Genomic DNA, 17,736 nt, shown 5'->3' on the forward strand with positions numbered 1-17,736 from the left:
ATTTAATAGTTCATCTGACGAGAAAGGAGTGTTAACAAGCTGGTCTCAAACAATTTTTTAGGACCAATTGAGCGAAAAGAATTTTCCATCAAAAAAGGATATACCAGAAATTTCGAGTGCGCAAAAAGTTTAAATTAAAGCTACCTTGCGTGAAATACAAACTGGCAGCCAATTAAGATTGCTAGATAGGTGTCGAGCAAATAGTGGAAGTGAACTGCATTCCACTTTAAGTGAAACACATTAGATCTCAAATATAAGACCCAGATGTTGCTCCTAAGCACTAACTTTGAGAAAGAAATAAACGCTTAGATTAGCCTTGAGAAAATTGAAAACGTTGAGCATTCGAATACTGAAGGAGTAGCTAAAAATTATATTTGAGACAAATATTGAGAACAGATGTAAAGAAGTTGATGCAACTTTGCCAAGAAGTTCTCGAGAACAACTCATTCCTTTAAAATATCTTGTGAGAATGATTCTTTAAGATCAAGGAGCAGCGTGATTTATTTGTGTCAAGATAAAAGTACAATTCGAGTAATCGGTAGAAATATAAATATCAAAGGAAAATTGAGAAAATCTGGGGAACTATTTTAAGAAAACTCGAGAACAATGTTGAAAAAGTTTGTAGTGCGAAAAGGAGAAAAAACGGTGGGCCTTGAATAAAAAAAACTGAAGATACAATTTTTTACATCGCTTTATTTAATGTTTGTAAACTTCAGATGTGTTTATATAAAGAACATAATTACCAGACCTTTTGTGATCTAAAGAAGCCAGAAAGCAAAATGAAATTGACAGAAATAATCAGTTAGCTTTCAAGGAGGCCAAAAAATAGCCAAATTTCCTGAAATCTCATTGGCTTTAATTTTAAAATGTAAAATTTATAAGCTAACAAATTCGGAAATTTATAGTTTGATTTTTTACTTTCTATTAATAGTACTTTTTTAAATTTTTTTATTTGATAAATGAACTACTGGTATATCAAGCTCTTATCTAATTAGGCTAAACTACAGCTGTAAATGTTTTTTGCCATTAGATGAACGGTATTTAAATTTATAATTTTTTTTTTGCTAAGTTGGTTCCATGTTCATTTAAAATAAAATTCACTCTACTGTCAAGTTATAAAAAATGATAAACGAAGGTTGAAGTTTTTATGAAGGCAAAATTAAATTTTTTACAATGGCTATTTCTTGTTCAACCTTTGGCTATAAAAGTAGATTTGCGAAAGGTAGTAGTTTTGTTTTTCACAAATTTTATTTAAAAGATCAAAATCTTTGTAAGAGATGGGCAATGGCTACTAAACGTTAACAGTTTACACTCAATAAACTTAGTCAAATCTGTAGCAACCATTTTTACATAGTAAAACCTTTGTGGATTTGTCACAAGAAGATTGTATGTTATTCTTTGATTCTATTTGGGCTGCTCTGCGAATTGAGAATGTTAGTAGAATATATGAAGATTTTACTGATAATCGAAATGATATTCCAGTCTATGATCCAGATAAGCTAGTAACGGAAGCACTTGTTTTTATGCTTGTTGGACGGAAAGGCCATTGGAAGTGCTTTTTAGGCTACATATTATGTAAAAAATCTTTTGGGGGTGTATTATATGATGGACTTATTTCAAATTTAAGTGTTTTGAAAAATCTTGGCTGTTTATTTGGTAATATAATCAAAGAGATGTTCGGCAGTTTTATCCATCCGGCATATGATCACCCTATATATCATATCTCGGATCTTTACTATGTTTAAATGCTCAAAATGCCCTGTGTAAATCAGTATCTTTGAAAAATAATACTGACGGAAGAAAATAAAAATTCAACAGTTTCTTATCTTTGAAAGGATTAGCCTTGAGGTCATCATGTATGCTACACTCCGCAAATTTTCAGTTTCTAAGGATCCCTAGATTAGATAATAACGAGGTTTTAAAAAGTTAAGAGATTTTTTTACTGTACTCTAAAGCACAGAAGATGAAAGAGGAAAAAATTAATTTTTGTGTTTTTTAAACTTTTACTTTAAATAGTGAAAATTTCAGTTCTTTTTCCAAAAAGTTAAGTTTTTATACCTTTCAGCATCATTCTAAAGCCTCGTCTTCATTATGAAAATTTTTTAAAGAATTTTCTTTAAGTCAATTCTAAAAGATACTTTTGAGTTCATCAGTTTGTTTACTTTTAATGTGGTTCTGCGCAATGGTCTTGTGAGCTTGCATCATTTTTAGACGAACTGAAACTTGCGAATGGAGTTGAAATTTTTGAAATGTAAACATTAGTTACTGAAGGAGGTGAGGAACGTGGAGATTATAAGTGCAATAATGTTGAGTAAACGCTATGAATTTCTTGAATGTTAAGCAATTTCAGCATGTTTCAAAAGCTATTATGTCGGCTAAAATGCGTCCCTTCATTGAAAATGATGTTGGTTGCATTGCTTTTTATTGTTTCTTATCTTCATTTTTGGCTGGTTCCTTCAGTTTTTGGTAATTATAATGATAGCTGTTACCTTAATAGTAAGGATAAAAGTAATCTACGTTACATTTTAACCACAGTGATTAAATCATTTGAAAATGTTGGTGTTTTCTATTGGTTGGATTATGGAACACTACTTGGAGCAATGCGATATGGAGATATTGTGCCATGGGATCATGACGGTGATATTTCAGTTCTTTTAAACGATCCAAATTTGGAGAGGGCTCTAAAAGAAATTCGAAGCCATGGAGTTGATGCAAATGCCATGGTTGCACAGTTAAATGGTTTTCATGTAGACATTATAAGGTGGAAAAAGTATAAAAATGAGAATGGTGAGTGGATGCTTGAAAAGCACTATCCACCATGGAATCAAGACAATATAATTGTAAAGTTTCACAGAAAGTTTGAATCATTTCCATTTTCAACAGTGGAGAAAAGACAACATATTTTGTTTATAAACCAAACATCATCGATTCCATTAAACTACAATAAACTTATTCAATTTCGTTATCCTTGGAGTTGGAGATTTTCATTCCCTTATAAATGGAAATGTTGGTTTTCATGGTTATATGGTTGAAGTAAATTTTCAATGATGAGTTTTCACCTTCATGTTGTCTAATTATTAGAGCAAAAATTTTTGGTGCAGAAGAAAACTAAAAATATTTCTCTTTTGAGTTTCTTTGATACAAAATCATCAACATAAATAAGCCAACAAATTTCGAAAACATTTGTTCTGCAATTCATGTGGGTTTTTTGAAATTTGTGTGTTCAATATCAAAATGTTTTGTGCAAGTGTTTTTTTTTTTTTAATCAAACTGCCTTTGTTGAAAGTTATTTTTTAACTAATGACTGTGACTATAATAGTTTATATATTTTTCTTTTTTTTTTGTGGATTCATTTTTGCTCACATGCATGATAAACTTATAAAGATATACAAAGATATATAATTATATATATACAAGGTATACAAAGATATACAAATGTATACAAAAAAGATATACAAACAAAAACAAAGATATACATAAAAGATATATAAAGGTATAAAAATATATACACACAAGATATACAAACAAAAACAAATATATACGTAAAAGATATATAAAGGTATAAAAATATATACATACAAGATATACAAAGATATAAAATAATTTGGGGATAAAATTCTTACACACAAGTATATGTACATTTCTAAATATTACATACTCATTTGGGGTTGTTGGTTTGAGAAATATAGTGAGCCATTTTTTCTCTAAATAATAAGTTTAGATTCATTAATTGGAATATTAAATTTTATCTAACCTCTTTTGAACAAAGTTCTTAGGATGAAATTTACATCAAATAAATATACTTACACAGGGTGACCAGAAAAAACAGAGACAAAATTTAATATGGTCTAATAATAAATTTTTTTACGATATCCAATTAATTTTATTGGTTTTCGGATTCTCCATGTTTTTATGTTTAGTATATATATGTTCTTAGTTTGATATCTCTAAAATATATTATATTTTTAGAATGTCAAATAAACGTAGTGCAATTTTGGAGTTGTTTCGTAAAGGAATGAGTCAATGTGATATTGTTCGCTTTCTTAATGTGCCTAAGCAAACTGTGTCCAAGGCTGTCAATCGTTTCAAGGAGCTCGGCCACGATGGTTGCCGTCCAGGAAGTGGTAGAAGATGCACTGTCAACACGTCCGCCAACCGCCAGATCATCAGTCAAGCAAAATTCGAGGGTCTCCATGCGAAAAATCGCCTGTGAAACCGGAATGAAACGTGAATCGGTGCGACAAATGGCAAAAAGGGAGCTTAACCTCGTGCCTACAAGCTCCAGAAAGTTCAATTGCTCACCGATGAAAACAAACGTGTGCGGCTCTAGAGATGTCGCCAACTCAAGCGTCGGGCCGCTGCTCAGCAATGGGAGCGCATCCTGTTCACGGACGCGAAGCTGTTCATCGTCGAGCACAACCACCAAAACGACAGGAGCTGGTCTGCTGAGGCTTCCGGCACGTCGGCCATTGTTGAACACCGCCAAAATCCGCAGTCCATCTTGGTCTGGAGCGAAATCTGCGCTAGCAGTAAGACCCCCTCGTTTTCGTGGATTAAGGAGTCAAAATCAACCAAGAAGTCTATTGACGCGACATTCTCGAGACTGTGGTACTTCCGTAGGCCCAACAGCACTTCGGCGATGTGAATTGGACGTTCCAAAAGGACTCTGCCCCTGCTCACAAGGCGAAAACGACTCAATACTGGTGTAGGACCCATTTTCCGGACTTCATCGCATCTTCGGAATGGGCGCCCTACTCGCCGGATATCAACCCGATGGATTACAGCGTGTGGTCAATTTTGGAGGCCAGGGCCTGTGCTACACGCCACATAAGCTTGGAGTCGCTGAAGCAATCGCTGCGCCGGGAATGGGATCGATTGTCGCCAGAAGACCTGAGGCCCATCGCTGAAAATTTCAAGACGCGTTTGGGCTTATGTATCGCCGCGGGAGGAGGCCACTTCGAAACCGGCTAAGTATATTATTCCGAAAATCCATATTGTTGTTATTCATCGTTGTTTTACTTAATTTTTGTTGGTTTAATAAAAAATAATTTAAAATGTTTGTCTCCGTTTTTTCTGGTCACCCTGTATTTCTCATATTCTCTTTGAGCAATATTATCCTTTAACTTATATTTGACTTCTGTCATTATTTAGGAAAAAAAACAAAATAAATATTTAGGAAAATATTATTTTTAATTCTTTAGTTCATTTTTAACATCTTTGATTTTTTAATGTCTGAAATATAACTTTGTATTTTTTTTTTTATTATTTTGTTACTTTATTTTGTAAAAGTTAATTTTTTTTTTTTTAATTAAGGTAATCAGAATTCGTTTTCTGACCAAAAATAATAGTAAAAATGATTTTGAAAAAGTTGTTTTTCATTCATCTTATTAAAAATCTCGTGGGATGACTTTTTTTTCGCTATTTTGTTCATTTCGATGACGTATTGTTTTTAATGCCGCTTTGCGAGATAAATTTATTTGAGGCACGATTTTATCTTCACGCAAAGTTTGTTAAAATTTCTTGGAACATCTTTTTCGTAATTATCAAAGTCTTTGATCGCGAGTGACATTCAGAAGCGCTAGGCACCTTTTGCGAAAAAAACTAACGTTTAGCCTATATCTTTATCTAGGTAAGGAATTATGCTAGTTTCTTTGTGTGGAGTCGCTATATTGGGTTGTAAGACATTGATGCTCAGCTACTTTTGTTATTGATTTTTACATAAACATTAGTTTGTTGCAAAGCTACTTAAAGCGAAATAAGCCTTTGAAATTCTTCTATTAGAAAATTTTAGCCAGGCAACACCTTTGCTTCATAATTTGTAGCCGCGCGATCTTTTGCACAAACAGGATTTCGTTCAATATTGCTCGTGTAAAAAAAGTCAGAATGCTGGTGGTTAAAGTTTTTTTCAAAGTGATACACAACTAACTGTCGAGGATGCAGTTTCCTTTTCGCACTAGAACAGGCAAATTAGTGGAAATGAGTTTTCTTCGCCATCATTTTAGTTAAGAACAATTGAGTTTTTGAGCAGGTGTTCGAACGTTGTTTTAAAAAGCTAACATTCCTTTCGTTCTTCTTATGTCTTCCCGATTCGTTTGGTGTCCAGATTTTTTTTTCAGCACTTCGGATTGAGAAATGGTGTTTAGATGAACTTTTACTGCTTTAAGTTGGTCAAGCGTAAATTTTTTGCCTTTGGACCAAATTTTCTAAATAAAATTCTTAAAGTCGTTTTTCCTCCTGTTTTGAGTACATTTTTGAAAACTTACCAATTAAAAAGTTTCTGCTTTATACTTTACAACTTGGTGAATGTGACAGCACTAAGCACGCGGGCGTTTGTTTACGCCTACATCAGACTGAAAGATTAGAATCAAAAACCAGAGATTTTTAGTAATACCATGTAGTTACCAGGCTTTGCAAATAACTAATTAATCTTTGCTAGAACCGAATATATATTTTAGTGAGGAAAAGTTTTTTAAAAACTAGAAAAAAAGTTGTATTTGTTCTGAACTTTTTTTCTGAAGTTTGGATTTTGAATTTTAATGTCTGCAGAAACCAAAAGCTAAAAAACAAAGTTTGGAAATAAAAAGGTATTTTAACGAATGTCAGAATTTAATTGATAGAAGCTGTGAAAAATGCCTGCATACTCAATAATTTATTCCCATATTTGATTAAAATTAGCGTTTTTTCTAAGTACAAAGCTAGTCAATAAAAAAAGTTTGTAAAATATAAAACAGAAACATTACTTTGTTTAGATAACAAGCGATGCAAAGATTTCGCGCGTAAAATTGTTTTTTAATACCAAACTTGAATTGCTTAACTTCGCAAACATTTCTTTAATTTCTGTAAAGTTTTTTTAATAATTATATTATATTCTTTATATTCTTATTCTTATTCTTTATATATTACATTCTTACATATGTTACTTAATAAATATTCTCAGTTGTTTATCTCATGAATATATTCTTTTAACATTAATGCAAACAATAATACTATATTAATTCCGATAATAATATATAATCAAAGTCACTCAAATAATTTTTCTTGCCACCTTTGGACTCGTGGCGAAATTGTCTTTCTATATTTTACTTACAAACACTTTGAAATCTTCCTTTTCTTTTTTCCCAAAAATTTCTCTTTAAAATCTTCCTCAAAAAATCCTCTTTTTGATTTTCTCATAACTCTTCTCATAAAATTCTCCCTATAAAATTCTCTTCAAGAGGAGAATCTCTTCAAAAATGTCTCTCATCAGGAGAATTCCTTTATAATCTCCTAAAAATCCTTCCATAAAAAAAAAATCATAAAAAAACTTTTAAAATTTTCACAACAATTTTCTTTTTGTTCATTATTTTTCTACCCCTCATACTGGTTTCTATCTCTCCTACTGGTTTCTATCCCTCCAGAGATGTTTCTTGAATTCTAGCATCGATTTTATCTTTAATTTCGTTTAGTGTTATTGTTTTAATCTCTGAGTCATGGTTCTCTAAAACAGGCTTACTTTTTATTATTATTATTATTATTATTATTATTAGTGTTTGTTACACACCGGCTACAGAGTTTTCACGAGCTTTATTAATTAAACTAATATTATTTTATCGGTGAAGTTTTAACTGCATCTCTGGTTGTTTTTGCAAAATTTAATGGTGTGACTTATCTATTTTTTAAGAAATTATGCATATGTGTTCACCTGACTTAGTTGGCTGTCTCTTTTCTTCAATCAAATGTTATAGGTTTTAGTTGGTTAAAACTTAAAGATGCTTTTTAACTTTTTTCATTTTCTCTCCTCACAGTCTAGATGTCTCCTCACAGTTTAAATCACATGTCTGGGTAGAATTGTCACACCAGTTATATCAGTCCAAAGAAAAAACTTTTCTGATGTCATTACCGAATTTATTATTGCAGGCCTCAAACTTACATTTGTTTTGCTCATCTTCCCTTCCTTCTATGGGTTCTATCTACATGAAGTTGCAAAGAACTTTGATGTTCGGCTGTTTGATTAAATTTGATGTTACATCAGTTTACTCAAATATTGTTTTTAAACAGTGAATCTGTTCAAAATAAAACATATATATATATATATCACAAAACATATATATATATCACAAAACATATATATATCACAAAAATATTCTTTTCGATTCAAGGAAGAGTTTCAATTTAAAACCGTTATTTTAATCGTTTGTTTTAAATCGTTTAATTAATAAAACCTAAATTTTTAAAGTAGGGTTCCATGTAAAAGTGGGATAAAAATTTAAAATTTTCCATCTACCCCCTCAGATTTTCATTAAATTTTAACCAGTGGTACCTATCAATGAAACATGACAAAGTGCAAAAATTTGAGTTCCCAACTCCAAATGGTTCAAAAGTTATGATGCTTTGAAATTTAGCCTAAAATGCTTTACTTTTTGTCTGCCACGATGGATTTTATAGCATCACCTTTATTTGAGTAAGTCAATTTCTAGTGGAAGAAAACAGCTGAAAATTAGTACCTAACCCTTCTTGAGGGGGTTGAATCCAAATATGTAGAGAAAATTACAGTTCTGATGGGCTTGATTTCTTTTCAGATAAAAGAAGAGATGTTTAACCACCTTAATATAAAAGACAGTTTTGGTTTTTTGAATCATTACAAAGATAGTTTGAAGTTTAGACTGAAAATGCCATTTTTAGGGCAAATGTTCTCCATTACAGATATTTTAGTGGAACCTTTTCCTGAATAATTCTAGTTATAGTGGAAGATATGGGCTGAAAATTGAACAACAAAAAATAAAATAATTTTTAGATTTATATCACAACTGATTTCGCATAACTATATTTAGACAACTAACAACATTTCGATAAAAACAAAGTTTATTTTTAAACTTGTAACATTCTGCAATTTTAAATTGGGTTATTTTCTATTTATCCTTGGATTCACTACCCTCAAAAATGGTCAGATACCAATTGAAGGGCGGGTAGAATGACTGTCCTGCTTTTACATGGAATTACCCAGTACTGTTTTCCTCAAGTTTTCCTTGAGGCAAGGTGAAATTAAAGTAAACTCTTGTGATTGAGCCTGTAATGACTCGTCTATTTATTTCCAACCAAAAAAAACCGTCACTTTATAAACTTTTAGAGATCCCTATGCAAATAAAAACTTTTAAGCAGGGTGCAAAGTCCAAGCTGATATCCTAGAAACTCTTAGTTTTAAAGAAATTTTCTGTAATAATATTTTTTCGGATCGAATATTTGCAAACACTGTCCTCACAGAGTCCCTTGATAATATAACATATGACGAAGAGGAAAAAAAAAGTAAAAAGATTTATTGTAGGGTAGACCGGGGGAATGCCGACACCTTAATACAATTTGATTTTTATAATTTTTTCTAGATTAGTTACGATTTTGGTGAAAGTACCTAAATATTTGTCCCAATTTTCTGTAGCAAATTAATATGTAATGTTTTAAAATTATTTACATTACAAGTGTTACATGAATGTTTTTCGTAATTTAAGCACAGTGTCGGTATTTCCCCAGCCACCGGGGTAATTGCGACACCACTTTGGGGTAATACCGACATTAGTAATTAATAAGACAATTATTTTACCAAACATGTTTTATTGTTACATAGAGTAAATAAACGTAGTATATAATTGATAATAACAAAGTAAGACAGGTTAACTCTTTGAGATACAAAAAAAACCTTCTTCAAATCGAAGATTAATGAGTAGTGCATTTTAGAGTATTTGAAATATAATTTATTATAATGATTTGTATATATTCGGTATGTAGAATGTTTGAAATTTTAGAATTTGTAATTTTTGAAAAAATGATTTTTTCGATTTTTTCTAGTATAGGACCACCTTAAATATTTTATAAGTAACGGGGCAATACCGACATCTGTCGGCATTGCCCCGTGGTGGTGTGTCGGCGTTACCCCGGTGGAACAAGATGGCGGAAACCTAACCCTACAAACTACTGCTAGCTCCATATCCTAAAACAGCTATGCCAAAATGTTGGTTTTAATATGTATTTTCTAGCAAACTAAGTGGTTTTTTAGTAATACTTACAATTAGAATCTTACCTCAGTTCATCCAGGAGTCAGTTTTAACATGGAAAACTTCAAAAACTAGTTATTTATTCATAGCAAAACAAGCAGTAGGCGTAATCGCATAAAACTCACTGAACGTTAGTTTTAGTGTTGTCCGCCAGGTAGCAGCACTATACAACAGCGCTTTACTCACAAAATACAACTACAGAGCAGGGTGTCGGATTTGCCCCGTGTGTCGGCATTTCCCCGGTCTACCCTACTCAAAGAATTCTTTTTCTCAAAATCATAAAAGTTTTTCACTCTTAAAAATGTCAAAACTAAAAAAAAATTTTTACTAAAAAAAAAATTTAATTGAAAAAAATTTTAATAAAACTCCTAAATCATTTTGATGATGTAAAAAAAAATATCAAAAAAATTTTATCAACCTTCTGTCGTATTTTCTAAAAATTTTTCGAAACATTCGAGATCGAATAATAATAGTAAGAAACATTTAATCAATGATACGTTACATATACTAGATGTCTAAATTGCGGGATTTTATTGGACGAAAAGTGAAGCCGCTTTTTTTGTTTAAAAATTGAATCCGCCATTTGTAATAAGGGCAAAAGCTATATCCGACGTGCGAAATAAAAGTTAAAAATGCATGTTTTTGCCCGAATTAGAAATGGCTTCCACAGCTTCACTTTTCGGATCGAAGTTAGACATCTAGTATATATAATATATTATTGCATTTAATAGCTTGTTTTAAAAAAAAAAAAAAAAACAAGAAGCCATTCGTAAAATTCGTAAAAAAGAGCCATTAGTTTGTTGACAGTTCGACAAAAGAAAAACGTCATGAAAATCAACTTTTACCAGTGAGCTTGTTTGGGCGAGTTAACTTTTTACTTAATTTTACAAAAAATAAACTTTAACCAAAATAAAGCTGCATGTGTAAATGTAGTATAAAAACTTGACTGAACTTGTTCAGCATCAGCGAGTTCCTCATCTTCTTTAAACAACTTTTCAAAAAGATGTTTTCAGTCTCCTTTTCAATATCTTCTTTAGTATCATCATCATTTTCGTTTAAAATAAACCGATCATATCTATATACACGTCTCTTGACATCAAACAAACTATTTCAGATAATATGGAGATGCCTAAAAATCTCTTTTCCCAGTGATAGCTAGCACTTTTTTAAAAATGGAGACAAGTGTCATAATGCTTTTATATATAACTTTATTTTTTATAAACCTTTTCTTAGTCACATGGAAATATTCCCAAAAAAAGACAACTTACTCTGATCAAGCTCTAGAGGCCGACCAGTGTAAGTTACCCCGGGCAAATTAGCTGTTAGATATATCACTGAATATCTTTTTTAATGACATTTTTCTTACACTTTTTTTTTAGTCATTTTTAATTTATAACCAAATTATAACATGTTTTTTTTTGATAACTGCAAAGTTTTCCTAATGCGGACCTCCTTTCTCTTTATAAAATGCGGACCTCCTTTCTCCATATAAAATATAAAATATAAAATGTTAAGTAAAACATTCTTGGTATTTTCTGAGCAGATTCTTTAACTGAACTGCAAAATTGAAAAAGAGGTTCACATTATTATTTACAGTTGTTGTTGTTGGTGTTTCGTTTGGATCAAATTTTTCGAATGATCGATTTTTTTGATGAAACGATTTTTCAACGATTCGAATGAAAAATTTAATTTTAAAGGTTTTTTTTTATTTTTGAATAAAAAAACCTTTAGGATTAATTTTTTTTTTGCACGCAAAAGTTTTTTGACTGATCCATTTATAGAAATTTTTAACCTTTTTGCTTGAATATCTTTATAAAAATATAGAAGATAAGTTAACAAACTTTCGAATTTCATAAATATTTACATTCATAGATAATATAATTTCACATGTTTATATTAAAAGCAACTTGTGTCAATTTAAGAAAAATTTATTAAAAAGTAACCCAAAAATGAACTGTCGCCATCTTAAAAAAAAAGCAACGAAATACTTCTTTAAACATAAAAACGAAAAACGTGTCTGCATGAAACATTGCTCGTTTGATCTTTGCAGGTTCAAACCTTGCGTAAATACCTTGTGTAAAAACTCTCGAATAGGAAATTAAGAGATTAAATTAAGAACGAAATATTTTACCGTACGGATAAACAAATTTTCAATTGGGACAAAACTCACAGCAACTAGCAATTAAAAGATGGCGTCTAACCTTGTCCCAATATCGAGTCTTTTATTTTATTTTATTTTAAATACTTTGTCTTTTCGCCATGAAGATGGCTGGGACTATAAAGACTGTCTACCAACGCAAGAAAAATGTGAATATTGGCTCATCATTCAAGAAAAACTCACGATGATTTTCCATAAAGATTTGGTGTACGCCGAAAAAGGAAAACTCTATTTGTATAATGAAAGTCCGTCTAACTACTCAACTGAGGTTTCAAAATTATATTTTCTTTTCCTTTTAAATATTTTATATATTTATAAATGAAAAATGTGATGCAGAAAACTAATATTAATATATTAATAACAAAGTTTAATCAAAATTTAAAAAATATAATTAAAGTAAATATGAATTTAAAATCGAGGTGCCGATTGAGGAAGTTATTACCGCCGATGGTTTTAACCGCATGATAGAAGCGGTTAATGGTACTCTCCCCGGGCCACCTATAGTAGTTTACGAAGGACAAACAGTTATAGTTCACATAAGAAATACGCTTCTGAGTAACTCTGCAACAATGCACTTTCATGGTCTTCATCAAAAAGATACTTCTTATTTCGACGGCATGCCTTACGTCACGCAATGTCCGATAGCAGCTGGACAGACTTTTACCCACAGATTTAAGGTATACAAACCAAGATTTATTAATTATTTTATAGTTATTATTAGGTAATATTTAACTGTAATATTAAAGATTTACAAAAAAATAAGCAAAACAAAGCAACTTTAAATTAGTAATCATGATGTGTAAACAAATAAAATAAAAAGCCGATTGAAAGGGAGTTTTTCATTTCAGGCTGAACCTAAAGGTACTTTTTGGTATCATTCACATATAGGATCTCAGAGAACAAACGGTGTCTACGGAGCATTCATTATCAAAGAGAGATTTTCTGCTGGAGTCATACCTCCTACAGATATGATAATGACAGTTGGTGATTGGCACCACGAAAATAGCGATGAGGTAATTTTCTTATAACCAAGTGGTTTAATAAAACAATAAATTTTGTCAAAGATTTTAAACTTTAAACCTTATATAATATTGAATTCGAAAATAAATCATTTCTTCAAAAAATGAAAAAATTTTCCGTGTCTTTAAAAAACATTAAAATAGTTAAAAGATTAAGCCAACGCTCTTGTACTAAAGAGTAACAATTCTTGAAGGAAGCAAAAGCATGTCTTTGCTGCTTACTATATATATATATATATATATATATATATATATATATATATATATATATATATATATATATATATATATATATATATATATATATATATATATATATATATATATATATATATATATATATATATATATTTCTATGAATCTAAAATGAACAATATTGTGCCAAAATAGTAATTTACGTTTTGAACTTATATACTCCTTTTTTCTTCTCTGAAGTTCTTTTTTTATCTCCACTGCTTTATTTTACTCCACTTTACTTTAATATATAATTTTTGCTCTTAGGTTTATGTAAAAATGGTATACGGAAATTTTATCGGTCGAAACAAATATGAAGCAACAGGAACGCAAGACGGAGGTCACTTTAGTGGAGTACCATGGGTCTCTGGATTGATTAATGGGAAAGGAAGATATATTGATCCGAAAACAGGTAAAACTTGTTTCTTAAAATTAAACAGGTTTCTAAATTGAAATAGCGAAAATAATTTTTGTTGGTTGTAAACAATTGATTTTTAAACATTTGTAGTGATTTTTTTCAATTTCGGCTTAAATCAAATATTTGGTTTTTCCGTTCAAGTCCGCTAAACTAAACAAATGTTTGATTAAAATTAAACCCTTTTTAAATTTTTGAAACAAAAAAAAGTGATATGATATTATAAGAACGACTAAAACTCATTGGAAAACAAAATGTAAAGTTATTTCGCGCAGGAACTATGTCACCCTGGAATATTCTTGATTTATCTTTAACAAACTAACAAACAAATATGATAACAAATAAAACACAAGAACAGTAAATGATAAAAGTATTAATAACAAAATCAATAATAGGAATATTAACGAAGAAAAGGGTAGTAATGATAATAATAACAGTAATAATAATAACAATAATAATAATAATATTAACAATAATAATATTAACAATAATAATATTAACAATAATAATAATCACAACAACAACAACAACAACAACAACAATAACAGTATTAATTATAATGCATGTTAGCTCATTATATTTGATTTTATTAATCGAGTCAAAAAAAATACTTTAGGAGCAAAAGTAATGGCTCCCTTAAGTTGGTTTAACGTAACAAGAAACAAAAAGTATCGGTTCCGTGTTATTGGGGTTGGTTCACTTTATCCACTCCGAATCTCGATTGATGAACACACATTAGAAATGGTCGCATCTGACGGTTACGATTTTCAACCGTTTGCAGTTGAATCTTTTATCATTAATCCAGGAGAGCGGTACGATTTCTTACTGGAGGCAAATCGGCCAATAGGCAATTATTGGATAAGAGCAGTAAGCTTAGAGGTATGGGAACAAACTTTTGAAAGTTTTTATTTTGGAAATATTACCTATAACTGTGATAAACTAAAATTAATTTGTACTGTGAAGGCCTGGAACTCTACATATATTTTTTTTGCATTACAAAATTTTAGATCGGGGTAAAAGATCATAGTTTTGAGGCGATCTTACACTATAAAGGGTCACGCGATGATGAGCCAGTCACAAACAGAAAGCTATGTTCGCCGACTGATTTTTGTGAAGTTTTGAACTGCCCATTTCTCTATTTTCCTACCGGTGAAAACATCGTTTGTCACCGTATATCTGAAATGATTAGCACGAACTTCAAGGAACCGCCACCACCTTGGGAGGATGATTCTGAGGAATATTTTTTGAATTTCGCATTTCCTGGAGAAAAAGTAACACCAGGCTCTGTAAACGGAAGAAAATTTGAATTTCCTGGAATCAATTCGTTATTTCAAGATAATCAGGTATAAAGATATAAGCTGCAATTGAATTTTGTGAACTTATCTTTCGTGGTCACACATAAAATAATTTGTATGAAGAGCTTTAATATTTTTTTTCATATTTGTTTGCTTTAATATTTTAATTTATTTTTTAAACAATTAAATTTTGCTTCATGCCACAGGTTGGTCAAATGAAGGATTATGATTGCGCAAACCATGATTGCGGTGACGATAAGATTTGTTACTGCCATTATCAAATTACGGTACCGTTCAACAAGACAATTCAAATGGTATGGCTCAATATGGGTGTCGGAGCGGGTTGGGCACATCCGATACATTTGCACGGTCATAGCTTCCATGTCATGAAAATGGAATATTCAACTTCAGATAATATTACTGGAAAACTCATAGCGCCATCACCTCATATCGATTGCAACGGCGGACTAAACTTCTGCAACAGGTTTTTGAACAGCATTTTAATGTTTTAAGTGACTTTCAATCCAAAGCAAACAAAACGAAACAAATATTGTTTATTAACTTGAGTTTTTTTTTTCTAGCGCCCAATGGCAAGATCCAACTTGGGAAAATGGAAATGTTCCCGGACTTAATTTAAAGAACCCACCTTTAAAAGATACGGTTATTATTCCTACAGGGGGATATGCAGTAAGTTTGTTGATAGTTCTTTCAAAAGCCTTCTTTAAGTCAGATTCCATCGGTAAAAATGCTAGATTTCTAATCCAACATTATGTAACTCAAATCTCAAAGTTTTCTGCAGAATAACTCTAATCCAATCTTCAGTAAACTTTAAATCTGCAAATCTTCATAAAACCTTTAAATCTACTTTTTTCTGCTACACAGATAATCTAGAATGAAGATGACCTATTAGTTGAAGTTGTATTTGTAATATAGTGTAAAGTTTTGTTTATAAACACATTAGTAAATATACTCATGGATGTCCGCAGAGGAAATAAATGGGGTAGGGGGGGAGGGAAAATGATGGAAAAAATGTGGGGATTGAAGAGGGGGTTGGTTAAGGAGAAGGAAAGGAATTTAATAAGGCCGTTTTCCCCCTCTCTAAAGATGCATCATTTTTTAATAAAGTTAACTTTTTCGAAAATAAAACTAGCCATATATCTTTTTTTTTCTCTAATGATGATGTTTACAATTTCAAATTACACAATCCTTATTTAGATAAAAGTCACGAAAAAAGAAGTTTTTGCTCCTGGAAAAATTAATGTGAATTCCCATGAGATTATTGTGAATCATTTATGTCAATTATTTAATTTTTTTTCAAAATTTCTTAGGTCATTAGATTTCGCAGTACAAATCCAGGAAAATGGTTTCTTCATTGTCACATTGAGGTTCACGCCTTAGATGGAATGGGTATGGTTGTGAATGAAGCGCCAGAAATTCCGATTCACCGTCCAAAAGGATTTCCAATGTGTAATCATTTTTACGATGATAATTCCAGAGACATAGAGTACATACACGGTATAAAACCAGTAGCGCTATTAATTGCCTCTTATTCTATTGATTGCCTATTGATTGCCCTCAACATTGGAAGTATTACTTCATCAAGAAAACATAATATATTTCTTCTCTTTTTTCAGCACATCTCAACGATTCGGAAGGAGAGCGAGGATGCTTAAATAAAAAATCTACAGAGCCCAGCTACGAAAAAATCCGTCGGGTAAAATGCCATGGATTTATGGATTCGGACACCCCATTAATAATTGCAGTTACTCTTGGAGCAATTGTTATTGTACAGTTAATTATTATTTGTTTGTGCGCTGTTTCCGGGAGAAGAAAGCAAATGAGACCTATCTCATAAATTTGATATTCTTTTAAACTTTATGATCAAACTCTATCAAAAATGTTTTCGCCAAAGAGCCCTTTTTTTATTAAATTAGTGCATGATGATAAAATTTTATTTTATAAAAAAAAGTACTAAATTAAAAGCGAGTTTTTTTTTATGACACGTCAATTTCGTTAATAAAATTGTATATTAACCAATGATACATTATATATACTAGATGTCTAACTTCGATCCGAAAAGTGAACCCGTGGAAGACATTTCTAATTCGGGCAAAAACATGCATTTTTAACTTTTATTTCGCACGTCGGATATAGCTTTTGCCCTTATTACAAATGGCGGATTCAATTTGTAAACAAAAAAAGCGGCTTCACTTTCGTCCAATAAAATCCTACAAGTTAGACATCTAATATATATAATATTGACATTAACATCAAGTTAACCCCCCGAAAAGAGTTTTTGTTGACTTCTTAAGAAAAATTTATTCACGATCAAAGAAAACATCATCTTGTCGCTTTAGAGGTAAAACTAAGTACTCATCTTGCATTTCGAAGAAAAAAGGTTTTACATGTTGTGGACAAAATATTAACAGTGAGATCAAAATGAACGAATTAAACTTGTTTTGTTTAAACAATTACTGTAATTGAAATTGAATGATGACGTAGATGATAAAGTAATTAGGAGAAAATTAAAAATTTTTGCTTTAATTTAAAATAATTATAAAAATATAAACAATAGGTTGGACAGAACAGT

The 17,736-nt window shown here is 30.9% G+C and overlaps 3 protein-coding genes across 3 annotated transcripts in view; 2 read left to right on the forward strand and 1 right to left on the reverse strand.

The window, feature by feature from the left end:
• Nucleotides 1–17,736, reverse strand: part of LOC149879943 (uncharacterized) — a 113,384-nt gene that overhangs the window by 76,124 nt on the left and 19,524 nt on the right. The window lies entirely within an intron of this gene.
• On the forward strand, nt 2,176–3,469 carry LOC145195378 (ribitol 5-phosphate transferase FKRP-like). The gene has a single exon (XM_080073209.2). It carries the CDS (start codon nt 2,334–2,336, stop codon nt 3,030–3,032), a length of 699 nt encoding a protein of 232 aa, XP_079929335.2. The 5' UTR covers nt 2,176–2,333; the 3' UTR covers nt 3,033–3,469.
• LOC145195048 (multicopper oxidase 3-like) lies at nt 12,100–17,128 on the forward strand. Its single transcript, XM_090070599.1, has 10 exons — nt 12,100–12,451; nt 12,603–12,860; nt 13,032–13,196; nt 13,704–13,848; nt 14,468–14,730; nt 14,859–15,194; nt 15,353–15,630; nt 15,728–15,833; nt 16,475–16,661; nt 16,781–17,128. Exons 1-10 carry the CDS (start codon nt 12,215–12,217, stop codon nt 16,999–17,001), a joined length of 2,196 nt encoding a protein of 731 aa, XP_089926725.1. The 5' UTR covers nt 12,100–12,214; the 3' UTR covers nt 17,002–17,128.

This window comes from Hydra viridissima, unplaced genomic scaffold (assembly GCF_058129835.1).
Source record: "Hydra viridissima isolate aposymbiotic clone 2 unplaced genomic scaffold, HvirCarnegie_v1 scaffold_13, whole genome shotgun sequence".
NCBI lineage: Eukaryota > Metazoa > Cnidaria > Hydrozoa > Anthoathecata > Hydridae > Hydra > Hydra viridissima.

Bases quoted from the DNA above. Each gene is read 5' to 3' on its own strand.
- LOC145195378 (XM_080073209.2), top strand. From the start codon at position 2,334: ATGTTAAGCAATTTCAGCATGTTTCAAAAGCTATTATGTCGGCTAAAA.
- LOC145195048 (XM_090070599.1), top strand. From the start codon at position 12,215: ATGGCGTCTAACCTTGTCCCAATATCGAGTCTTTTATTTTATTTTATT. The intron at 12,452-12,602 runs GTTTCAAAATTA...TTTAAAATCGAG, and splicing joins CGTCTAACTACTCAACTGAG to GTGCCGATTGAGGAAGTTAT. The intron at 15,631-15,727 runs GTTTTTGAACAG...TTTTTTTTCTAG, and splicing joins GGACTAAACTTCTGCAACAG to CGCCCAATGGCAAGATCCAA.